Source organism: Nerophis lumbriciformis, linkage group LG29, assembly GCF_033978685.3.
Source record: "Nerophis lumbriciformis linkage group LG29, RoL_Nlum_v2.1, whole genome shotgun sequence".
NCBI classification, from domain to species: Eukaryota; Metazoa; Chordata; class Actinopteri; order Syngnathiformes; family Syngnathidae; genus Nerophis; species Nerophis lumbriciformis.
The window spans coordinates 34379254-34391746 of record NC_084576.2 but is presented as its reverse complement, the minus strand read 5'-3'; the positions used below and the strand labels follow the sequence as shown (position 1 = coordinate 34391746).

The following is a 12493-nucleotide window of genomic DNA, read 5'->3' as shown; positions in this document are numbered from 1 at the left end:
AATTAAAAAAACGATCAACACAATTGTTGACAATTGAACCCAGTATTTGAGTCGTCATTTAAAATATTAGTATTATTCAACATTATGACAATATAAATATCAACAAAGCAATAATACAAACAAAAATAAAGTTGTGGAAATAAACTGGAAAAAAAAAAAAAAAAAAAAACCTCGATCCTAGGATGACCTTGCTCTCGGTATCGACGCTGTCGACATCCGAGTCGATCCACCAACGGCATGACGTAGTGTCACGTGAGGGTTCTCTCTCTTTCCGCTCACGTGACACCGCCGCCTGTGATGACGTCAGCCATGTCGCCTTCCGCCACTGGGAAAAAGAAGCAGGTGCGTTTCGCGAGCGTGATGGAGGAGGACGAGGACACGCTGTTCGAGCAGGACACGCACCCCGCCAGCGAGCGCTCGAAGGCGGCCAACAGGAGTTCGAAGGCGGCCAACAGGAGCGTGGAGCCCGGCCGCGAGGAGCGAGTGCGAGGCGGGAGAAGAGGAGGACATGTCTGGATGGTCAGCATGACTCTCTGCGCCTCCTTCCTGGGACTGGTAACACTTGCAATTATTACATTTATCATTTATATGATATTTATTTTTATACATGCATATAACTCATATTTATTTGTATACATACAACTTAGCTTAGCACAGTTGTGCGCGCGCAGCAGGTGCCCGCGGCTTAATTGTATGGAACATCTCTTCTACACCTATTTCTTCATCTATTTATATTTTATTATTAATATTTATATCTATATTTCTACACCTATTCCTTCATCTATTTATATTTTATTATTAATATGTATATTTATATTTCTACACCTATTCCTTCATCTATTTATATTTTATTACATTTATTTATATTTTATTATTAATATTTATATTTATACACTTATTTCTTCATCTATTTATATTTTATTATATTTATATATTTAGTTATATTTTGTTGTTTATATTTATATTTTTACACCTATTTATTCATCTATTTATATTTTATTATATTTATATTTTTATTAATATTTTATTATTAATATTTATATTTCTACACCTATTCCTTCATCTATTTATATTTTAGTATTAATATTTATATTTCTACACCTATTCCTTCATCTATATTTTATTATATCTATTTATATATTTATTTATATTTTATTATTAATATTTATATTTCTACACCTATTCCTTCATCTATTTATATTTTATTATTAATATTTATATTTCTACACCTATTCCTTCATCTATATTTTATTATATTTATTTATATATTTATTTATATTTTATTATTAATATTTATATTTCTACACCTATTTCTTCAACTATTTATATTTTATTATATTTATTTATATATTTATTTATATTTTATTATTTATATTTATATTTCTACACCTATTTTTCATCTATATTTTATTATATTTATTTAATTTATATTTAATTTATATTTTATTATTAATATTTATATTTATATTTCTACACCTATTTCATGTATTTATATTTTATTATATTTGTTTATATATTATTATTTATATTTATTATTTCTACACCTATTGGTGGCGACTTGTCCAGGGTGTACCCCGCCTTCCGCCCGATTGTAGCTGAGATAGGCTCCAGCGCCCCCCGCGACCCCAAAGGGAATAAGCGGTAGAAAATGGATGGATGGATGGATATTCCTTCATCTATTTATATTTTATTATTAATATTTATATTTCTACACCTATTCCTTCATCTATATTTTATTATATTTATTTATATTTTATTATTAATATTTATATTTCTACACCTATTTCTTCATCTATTTATATTTTATTATATTTATTTATATATTTATTTATATTTTATTATTTATATTTCTACACCTATTTTTCATCTATATTTTATTATATTTATTTAATTTATATTTTATTTATATTTTATTATTAATATTTATATTTATATTTCTACACCTATTTCATCTATTTATATTTTATTATATTTGTTTATATTTTATTATTTATATTTATATTTCTACACCTATTTCTTCATCTATTTATATTGTATTATATTTATTTATATTTTATTTATTTTTATTATTTATATTTATATTTCGACACATATTTCTTCTATTTATATTTTACTATATTTATATTTTATTTATATTTTATTATTTATATTTATATTTCTACACCTATTTCTTCATCTATTTATATTTATTTATATTTTATTTTATTTATAGTTTATTAATAATATTTATATTTATATTTCTACACCTATTTCTGTGAATGCTCCATTACATTCACACATATATGGTTTCTACACCTAAATTCATCTACCAACTTCAAACTTTCCCTTGACAAAATCCCAGATTTCCCAGAATTCCAGGTTTTCCGGGACATTTTTTCCATTCAAAATGAATTGGCCATTTTTCAAACTTCCACATTTTTCAACCTATTCAAACCATGATGAAAAATTCTAACACCAACTCATTCAGAATTTTTTTTTTTTTAGCATTTTCAAAAAAAAATCCCAAATTTCCATAAAATTCCCATTGGAAAAAAATTTAACATTTTTCAAAGTTCCACAATTCCCACATTTTTTATCCGATTCAAACCGTTCCAATTTCAAACTTTCCCTTGACAAAATCCAACAATTCCCAGAATTCCAGGTTTTCCGGAACATTTTTCAAGCCACTTCAACCGTTCCACCGTCCAAACATTCCTCTTAATCAGGACAAAAAAAGTTATTTTTTGAACTGGAAAAATTCCCGGTTTTCCCAAAATTCCAGGTATTACGTAATATCATTTCTCAATAAAAAAAAAGTTACTACTTAAACATTTTTCAAATGTTTTGAAAAATTTGAACACCAACTCATTCAGAATTTTTTTTTTTAGCATTTTCCAAAAAATTCCCAAATTTCCATAAAATTCCCATTGGAAAAATGTGTACAAATTTTTCAAAGTTGCACAATCCCCACATTTTTTATCTGATTCAAACCGTTTCAACTTGAAAATATTCAGCCTGTTCAGGAATTATGTGCTCACCTTCAACAATTATTAAAGAAATTCTCGGATTTCTTAGAATTCTCAATTTTTAGGGACATTTTCCCCATTCAAAATTAGTTATCCACTTTTCAAACTTCCACAATCCTCACATTTTTCGACCGATTCAAACCATTCCACCTTCAACACATTCCATCATGTTGGAAATTCGAACTTCCTTTTTTCCAAGTTCAAAAAAATCCCAGGATTTTCCAGAATTCCTGGTTTTCCAGAGCCCTATTTCCACCCTGTTTTCTGGCGACTACTCCTTCCACATTTTTCAACGCATTTCAACGCATTTCAAACATTCCTTTTAATCAGGACAAAAAACTACGTTGTTTTTTAAACTAGAAAAATTCCCGGTTTTACTGAAATTCCAGGAATTCCGTAATACCATGTTTCAATTCAACATGTTACTACTTCAACATTTCTCCACCGATTCGAAAAATTTCAACACCAACCATTTCAACTCATTCAGACCGTTCAAGTTTTTTTTTTACCATTTTCCAAAAAATTCCCAATTTTTTTCTGAAATTCCCATTGAAATGAATGGGACATTTTTCAAAGTTCCACAACTCCATGTTTCATCTGATTCAAACTGTTCTAACTTTAAAATATTCAGCCTGTTCAGAAAATTGTGTGCTCACCTTCAACAATTATTTAAAAAAATTCCCGGATTTCTTAGAATTCCCAGTTTTTAGGAACATTTTGCCCATTCAAAATGAATGATCCATTTTTCAAACTTCCGCAATTTCCACATTCTTCAAGCTATTCAAACCATTCCACCTTCAACACATTCAATTCATCCTGGAAATTCAAACAACCATTTTTCCACGTTCAGGAATTCCGTTTTTTCCAGGAATTCCTGTTTTATTTCCAACCTTTTTTTAGTGCACATTTTTCAACCCATTTCAAGCGTTCCAGCGTCAAAACATTCCTCTTAGTCAGGACCAAAAAAACAAGTTGGTTTAAAAACTTGAAAAATTCCCGGTTTTCCCGAAATTCCGTAATACCATTTTTCAATTAAAAACTGTTCCTCCTTCAACATTTCTTGACCGATAAAAAAAAAAATTCCAACACCAACCAATTCAGCTCATTCAGGACATTCATGCTCCTAATCATTTTTCAATAAAATCCCTCTTTTCCCCCAAAATTCCAGGAAGTTCCCATTGAAATGAATACCGGTAGGTCCTTTTTCCAAGTTGTACAATTCCCCCATTTTTCAACCCATTCAAAGCATTCCACCTTCAACACATTCCACTCATCCTGGACATTCAAACTAACACTTTCCCAAGTTCCAAACCAAATTCCGGTTTTCCTGAAAATTCAAACTCTTCACCATTGAAACTATTCTTACATTCATACTACATTCTTTAAACTTCAGCATTGGAGCATTCACACCTCATCTAGTTCATGTATGGATTTAATTTGAGCCTTTTAAAAAGATCCACTATATACGGTTTACAATTGGCTCTACTGGTCTGTCGTTTCAGGGACACGTTTACTGCTTACTTGTAAAACTTGTTCCTTATCCGCTTAAAACAAATAATATATAAATAAATTCAAATGAAATAACGGGTTTTCCCCTCCATTGCCAAGATACCTGTGGCGGTGGGGGCGTGGTTGGGGGCGTGGTCAGCAACACGTCATCATAATTTTCTTCAATTGTAGTTATGCACCTTTTAATGTTGAGTGTCCTACCATAAAACAAGAATAATTAGCTTAAAAAATGTATATATACATTTAAAAACAAATATTTAGTGTTAACATGTGTTTCTATTATGTCCTTTTGCTATATTTTCAATTATTGCTGCTTTGTTTGGAATTTTTTCCAATGTCTATAGAGACTTTTAGTGACTTTTTCTTCATAAAAAAACGAGAATCGACAACTCCGGAATTTTTTTTCTGGTGTCATTCTAGAATGTACTCGTGTAGAGTAGAAGTAGAGTCTTCAAGCACACCTGTGAAGTGAAAAACCATTGCAGGTGACTACCTCTTGAAGCCCATGGAGAGAATGCCAAGAGTGTGCAAAGCAGTAATCGGAGCAAAGGGTGGCTATTTTGAAGAAACTAGATGTTTTTAGTTATTTCACCTTTTTTTGTTAAGTACATAACTCCACATGTGTTCATTCATAGTTTTGATGTGACAATCTACAATGTAAATAGTCATGAACATAAAGTAAACACATTGAATGAGGAGAAGGTGTGTCCTAACTTTTGGCCTCTACTGTGTGTGTGTACTTGTTGCTCACAAAAAACATTCATGAAGTTTGCTTCTTTTATGAATTTATTATGGCTCTACTGAAAATGTGAGGGTGAAAAGTATACATACAGCAATGTTAATATTTGCTTACATGTCCCTTGGCAAGTTAACCTGCAATAAGGCGCTTTTGGTAGCCACAAAATTGGTGCAGTTCATCTAAATGTGTTGCTTTTCTGACATGGACTTGTTTCTTCAGCATTGTCCACACCTTTAAGTCAGGACTTTGGGAAGGCCATTCTAAAACCTTCATTCTAGCCTGATTTAGCCATTCCTTTACCACTTTTGAGGTGTGTTTGGGGTCATTGTCCTGTTGGAACACCCAACTGCGCCCAAGACCCAACTGATGATTTTAGCTTGTCCTGAAGAATTAGGGTTCAGAATTTGGGGCTGAAAAATGTGGAAGGAGTTTGAATTTCCAGGAAAACCGGAAGTTGGTGTGGAACTTGGGAAAGTGTTAGTTTGAATGTCCAGGATGAGTGGAATGTGTTGATGTGGGAATGGTTTGAATAGGTTGGAAAATGTGGGAATTGTGCAACTTGGAAAAATGTCCCATTCTTTGCAATGGGAACTTCCTGGAAAATTGGGGAATTTTGGGAAAAGTGGATTTTATTGAAAATGATTAGGAGCATGAATGTCCTGAGTGAGCTGAATTGGTTGGTGTTGGAATTGTTCAAATCTGTCAAGAAATGTTGAAGGGGGAACAGTTTTTAATTGAAAAATTGTATTACGGAATTTCGGGAAAACCGGGAATTTTTCAAGTTCTTAAACCGACTTGTTTTTTGGTCCTGACTAAGAGGAATGTTTTGACGCTGGAACGCTTGAAATGGGTTGAAAAATGTGAAAGGAGTCATCGCACTAAAAAAGGTTGGAAATAAGGTTAGAAAAAAACAGGAGTTCCTGGAAATTTGTTGAACATGGAAAAATGGTGGTTTGAATTTCCAGGATGAATTGAATGTGGAATGGTTTGAATTGGTTGAAGAATGTGGGAATTGTGGAAGTTTGAAAAATGGGATAATTCATTTTTAATGGGGAAAATGTCCCTAAAAACTGGGAATTCTAGGAAATCCGGGAATTGTTGAAGGTGAGCACACAATTCCTGAACAGGCTGAATATTTTGAAGTTAGAACAGTTTGAATCAGATGAAACATGGAGTTGTGGAACTTTGAAAATTGTCCCATTCATTTCAATGGGATTTTCGTGAAAAAGCAGGATTTTTTTGGAAATTGCTAAAAAAAATGTTCTGAATCAGTTGGTGTTGGAATTTTTCTAAATGGTTGAGAAATGTTGAAGTAGTAACTTTTATTTATTTATTGGGAAATGGTACTACGGAATTCTTGGAATTTTGGGAAAACAGGGAATTTTTCCAGTTCAAAAAATGAGGACAAAAAACAAAATAGTTCCTGGAATTTTGAAATATGTCAGTTTGAATATCTAGGATGAGTGGAATGTGTTGAAGGTGGAATGCTTTGAATCGGTTGAAAAAATGTGGAAATGGTGGAAGTCTGAAAAATGGCCAATTCATTTTGAATGACGACGATGTCCCGGAAAACCTGGAATTCTGGGAAACCTGGGAATTTTTGGATTTTGTCATGGGCAAATTTGAAGTTGGAACGGTTTGAATCGGATAAAAAATGTGGGAATTGTGGAACTTTGAAAAATGTTTTAAAAAAATTTCCAATGGGAATTTTATGGAAATTTTGGAATTTTTTTGAAAATGCTAAAAAAAAAAAAAAAATCTGAATGACAACCTAAAATCAGGCCCAGAGCATAATACTACCACCACCGTGCTTGACGGTAGGTATGGTGTTCCTGGGATTAAAGGCCTCACCTTTTCTCCTCCAAACATATTGCTGATAGCTGCTAACTATCTGCTGTAACATGTTTCCATCTTCACTTCTTAACTTGACTATGCACTTCTTCTCTTATTTCAAGCTTGCTGCTTGCTGTGTAACTTGTTTAGTCTTGTCCTGAAACTTGATTATGATACTTGCAGGTAATTATTAACCTAAGGTAGAGTCTCCACACCGTGTATTGGACATACACAATTAGTTGTGAGCTGGTTAACTAAACAAATACAATATTAGCAAGCGGTGATGGGCATATACAGGCAGGAATCTCTAATAAAGAAGATAAAATGTACTTTTTATTTAGACCATAATGGTATGGTACTTGTCAGGTTCAAACACCGATGACATCTATTAAACAAGACAAGAAGCAGAGAATTAAACAGAGACAGAATTCAATCTGACTCAATTTGAGGAGAGACGCCTGGTCTGTACTCTTTGTACAGTCTTCCAGCACGTTCTGCCAAAAGATTGTACGCCTCCCCCTTTATTTGGCCTTTCTCCCACCACACGACAGTAGCTGCTCCTAAGGGACGCGGTCGTAAACAGCCATCGCCTTTGATTGCAACAGTTCAAAAGAAAAGGTCGTAAACAGTTCACAGAAAAGGTCGTAAACAGTTCGAAAAGAGGTTCGTAAAACAGTTGAAAAAGGAGGTTCAAAAAGAGGTCGTCTGGAAATTGGGCAGATCCAGCCTTCTCTCCGCGTTGCAGTCCTTGGGTTAAATCAATATCTTTCTGTTGATTACAACTAACTATCGTGGGATCACACTCCTCAGCCTTCCCGGTAAGGTCTATTCAGGTGTACTGGAGAGGAGGCTACGCCGGATAGTCCAACCTCGGATTCAGGAGGAACAGTGTGGTTTTCGTCCTGGTCGTGGAACTGTGGACCAGCTCTATACTCTGGGCAGGGTCCTTGAGGGTGCATGGGAGTTTGCCCAACCAGTCTACATGTGTTTTGTGGACTTGGAGAAAGCATTGGACCTTGTCCCTCGGGAAGTCCTGTGGGGAGTGCTCAGAGAGTATGGGGTATCGGACTGTCTGATTGTGGCAGTCCGCTCCCTGTATGATCAGTGTCAGAGCTTGGTCCGCATTGCCGGTAGTAAGTCGGACACGTTTCCAGTGAGGGTTGGACTCCGCCAAGGCTGCTCTTTGTCACCCATTCTGTTCATAACCTTTATGGACAGAATTTCTAGGCGCAGTCAAGGCGTTGAGGGGATCTGGTTTGGTGGCTGCAGGATTAGGTCTCTGCTTTTTAAACATGATGTGGTCCTGATGGCTTCATCTGGCCAGGATCTTCAGCTCTCACTGGATCGGTTCGCAGCCGAGTGTGAAGCGACTGGGATGAGAATCAGCACCTCCAAGTCCGAGTCCATGGTTCTCGCCCGGAAAAGGGTGGAGTGCCATCTCCGGGTTGGGGAGGAGGTCTTGCCCCAAGTGGAGGAGTTCAAGTACCTCGGAGTCTTGTTCACGAGTGAGGGAAGAGTGGATCGTGAGATCGACAGGCGGATCGGTGCGGCGTCTTCAGCAATGCGGATGCTGTATCGATCCGTTGTGGTGAAGAAGGAGCTGAGCCGGAAGGCAAAGCTCTCGATTTACCGGTCGATCTACGTTCCCATCCTCACCTATGGTCATGAGCTTTGGGTTATGACCGAAAGGACAAGATCACGGGTACAAGCGGCCGAAATGAGTTTCCTCCGCCGAGTGGCGGGGCTCTCCCTTAGAGATAGGGTGAGAAGCTCTGTCATTCGGGGGGAGCTCAAAGTAAAGCCGCTGCTCCTCCACATGGAGAGGAGCCAGATGAGGTGGTTCGGGCATCTGGTCAGGATGCCACCCGAACGCCTCCCTAGGGAGGTGTTTAGGGCACGTCCGACCGGTAGGAGGCCGCGAGGAAGACCCAGGACACGTTGGGAAGACTATGTCTCCCGGCTGGCCTGGGAACGCCTCGGGGTCCCACAGGAAGAGCTGGACCAAGTGGCTGGGGAGAGGGAAGTCTGGGCTTCCCTGCTTAGGCTGCTGCCCCCGCGACCCGACCTCGGATAAGCGGAAGAAGATGGATGGATGGATGGATGGATGATTACAACACATGAAAGAAAACCGAACACCTTCATGTTGCTTCCCCCCCTACACAGTGGAGTTTTACAAGCATTCTTCTTGGTGGGTTTCAAAGACAGCTTTTGGTCTTCTCGCTGGGAGCTAATTTCAATAAAATTATTCTAACAGTACTAGTCTACATCGTTTCCAGTACATAAATGACAAGTGGATTTCAGTGTGAATCTAGGAAAGTAATGTGCACAGTTTATGGGTGAGAAAAGCGGGTAAGTACAAACCCGTTTCCATATGAGTTGGGAAATTGTGTTAGATGTAAATATAAACGGAATACAATGATTTGCAAATCATTTTCAAGCCATATTCAGTTGAATATGCTACAAAGACAACATATTTCATGTTCAAACTCATAAATATATATTTTTTTGCAAATAATCATTAACTTTAGAATTTGATGGCAGCAACACATGACAAAGAAGTTGGGAAAGGTGGCAATAAATACTGATAAAGTTGAGGAATGCTCATCAAACACTTATTTGGAACATCCCACAGGTGTGCAGGCTAATTGGGAACAGGTGGGTGCCATGATTGGGTATAAAAACAGCTTCCCAAAAAAAGCTCAGTCTTTCACAAGAAAGGATATTGAGCATATTGTTGAACAGTTTAAGAACAACGTTTCTGAAAGTGCAATTGCAAGAAATTGAGCGATTTCAACATCTACGGTCCATAATATCATCAAAAGGTTCAGAGAATCTGGAGAAATCACTCCACGTAAGCGGCATGGCCGGAAACCGTGACCTTCCATCCCTCAGACGGCGCTCTATCAAAAACCGACATCAATCTCTAAAGGATATCACCACATGGGCTCAGGAACACTTCAGAAAACCACTGTCAGTAAATACAGTTGGTCGCTACATCTGGTGCCCATTTGGGGCGGCATGGCGTAGTGGGTAGAGCAACCGTGCCAGGAACCTGAGGGTTGCAGGTTCGCTCCCCGCCTCTTACCATCCAAAAATCGCTGCCGTTGTGTCCTTGGGCGGGACACTTCACCCTTTGCCCCCGGTGCCACTCACACCGGTGAATTGAATGATGAATGACAGGTGGTGGTCGGAGGGGCCGTTGGCGCAAATTGCAGCCACGCTTCCGTCAGTCTACCCCAGGGCAGCTGTGGCTATGAAAGTAGCTTACCACCACCAGGTGTGAATGAATGATGGGTTCTACATGTAAAGCGACTTTGGGTACTTAGAAAAGCGCTATATAAATCCCAGTTATTATTATTATTATTATTACATCTGTAAGTACAAGTTAAAGCTCTACTATGCAACGCGAAAGCCATTTATCAACAACACCCAGAAACGCCGCTGGCTTCTCTGGGCCCAAGATCATCTAAGTTGAAGTTAAAGTTAAAGTACCAATGATTGTCACACACACACCAGGTGTGGCGAAATTATTCTCTGCATTTGACCCATCACCCTTGATCACCCCCTGGGAGGTGAGGGGAGCAGTGGGCAGCAGCGGTGGCTGCGCCCGGGAATCATTTTTGGTGATTTAACCCCCAATTCCAACCCTTGATGCTGAGTGCCAAGCAGGGAGGTAATGGGTGCCATTTTTATAGTCTTTGGTATGACTCGGCCGGGATTTGAACTCCCAACCTACCGATCTCAGGACGGACACTCTAACCACTAGGCCACTGAGTAGGTACAATGGACTAAGATGGACTCATGCAAAGTGGAAAAGTGTTCTGTGGTCTGACGAGTCCACATTTCAAATTGTTTTTGGAAATATTCGACATCGTGTCATCCAGACCAAAGGGGAAGAGAACCATCCAGACTGTTGTCGACGCAAAGTTCAAAAGTCAGCATGTGTGATGGTATGGGGGTGTATTAGTGGCCAAGGCATGGGTAACTTACACATCTGTGAAGGCACCATTAATGCTGAAAGGTACATACAGGTTTTGGAGCAACATATGCTGCCATCCAAGCAACGTTACCATGGACGCCCCTGCTTATTTCAGCAAGATAATGCCAAGCCACGTGTTACATCAACGTGGCTTCATAGTAAAAGAGTGCGGGTACTTTCCTGGGCCCGCCTGCAGTCCAGACCTGTCTCCCATCGAAAATGTGTGGCCGCATTATGAAGCGTAAAATACGACAGCGGAGACCCCCGGACTGTTGAACGACTGAAGCTCGACATAAAACAAGAATGGGAAAGAATTCCACTTTCAAAGCTTCAACAATTAGTTCCCAATCGTTTACTGAGTGTTGTTAAAAGAAAAGGTGATGTAACACAGTGGTGAACATGCCCTTTCCCAACTACTTTGGCACGTGTTGCAGCCATGAAATTCTAAATTAATGATTATTTGCGAAAAAAAAATAAAGTCAATTAAAGCTGCAAGCAGCATTGGTCGCAGCAGGTGCTAGTCCTAAGTGTCCCAATACTTTTGTCCAGTTTTAGTCCCAAGTGTCCCAATAATTTTGGCAAGTTGTAGTCCTAAGTGTCCCAATACTTTTGTCCAGTGTAGGTGTGCCAATACGTGTGTCCAGTGGTAGCCCCAAGTGTCCCAATACTTTTGTTCAGTTTTCATCATAATTGTCCCAATACTTTTGTCTACTTTTAGTCCGAATTGTCCCAATACTTTTGTGTAGTGTACCTACCTTGTCTGCATTGTGTGGGCACGCTGGTGCTTCCTGCTTTTAAGCAGCCTTCTAGAAAAAACAGCAGCATCAGCGCAGCGGCTCTTTGAAGGGTCATAAAATCAAAACCGGAGCCGGTATCAAAACACTTTCGCTAACTTTCAATTAGAAGGGTTCAATCTCTGTCCTGTGTTAGTTTGAAGCCGAAACGACAAACACGCTCAGAGGAGATAATGTTTGAAGAAAGGTGACCGGTTTTTACAAAAATGTTGTGTTGAAGGGGGAATAGCAAGCTTCTTGTAGATTTTTGCTGGGGGTTGTCAATTTATGAAATGTAGGTCTAAGTGAGACCTACGGAGAGGATTTTGTTTCATGTCTCTCCGACCTTCCCAGTGGGAGTTACAGGCAGTTTTGTCATTTTTTTCTTCCGAGGAGCAGTTTTTTCTCCGTTTTATTCAAAAATTGCTCTAGAGCGCAATTTTTAAATTTGGGGTTAGGTTTTTTATTAGATCGCAATTTTTGCCAGTCCTGATGTGTGCGTTCAGTTTGGTGAGTTTTGAAGCATGTTAAGGGGGTCAAATTACAGCTCAAAGAGGCAAAAGTGACTGTTTTTAGTACTTTTTTGTCTTGAAGGGGGAATTGCCAACTTCCTGTTGATTTTTGCCCAAAGATATACAATTATGAAAGGTAGGTG

The 12493-nt window shown here is 38.0% G+C and overlaps 1 protein-coding gene across 2 annotated transcripts in view; it reads left to right on the top strand.

The window, feature by feature from the left end:
• Positions 1–284: 284 nt before the first annotated feature.
• mfsd4b (major facilitator superfamily domain containing 4B) overlaps positions 285–12493 on the top strand; it is a 41252-nt gene continuing 29043 nt past the window's right edge. For both annotated transcript variants that reach the window (XM_061924433.1, XM_061924434.1), the window contains exon 1: positions 285–555. In XM_061924433.1, the coding sequence (XP_061780417.1) occupies positions 298–555 (258 nt within the window). In that variant the 5' untranslated portion in view covers positions 285–297. The remainder of the gene's footprint in view (positions 556–12493) is intronic.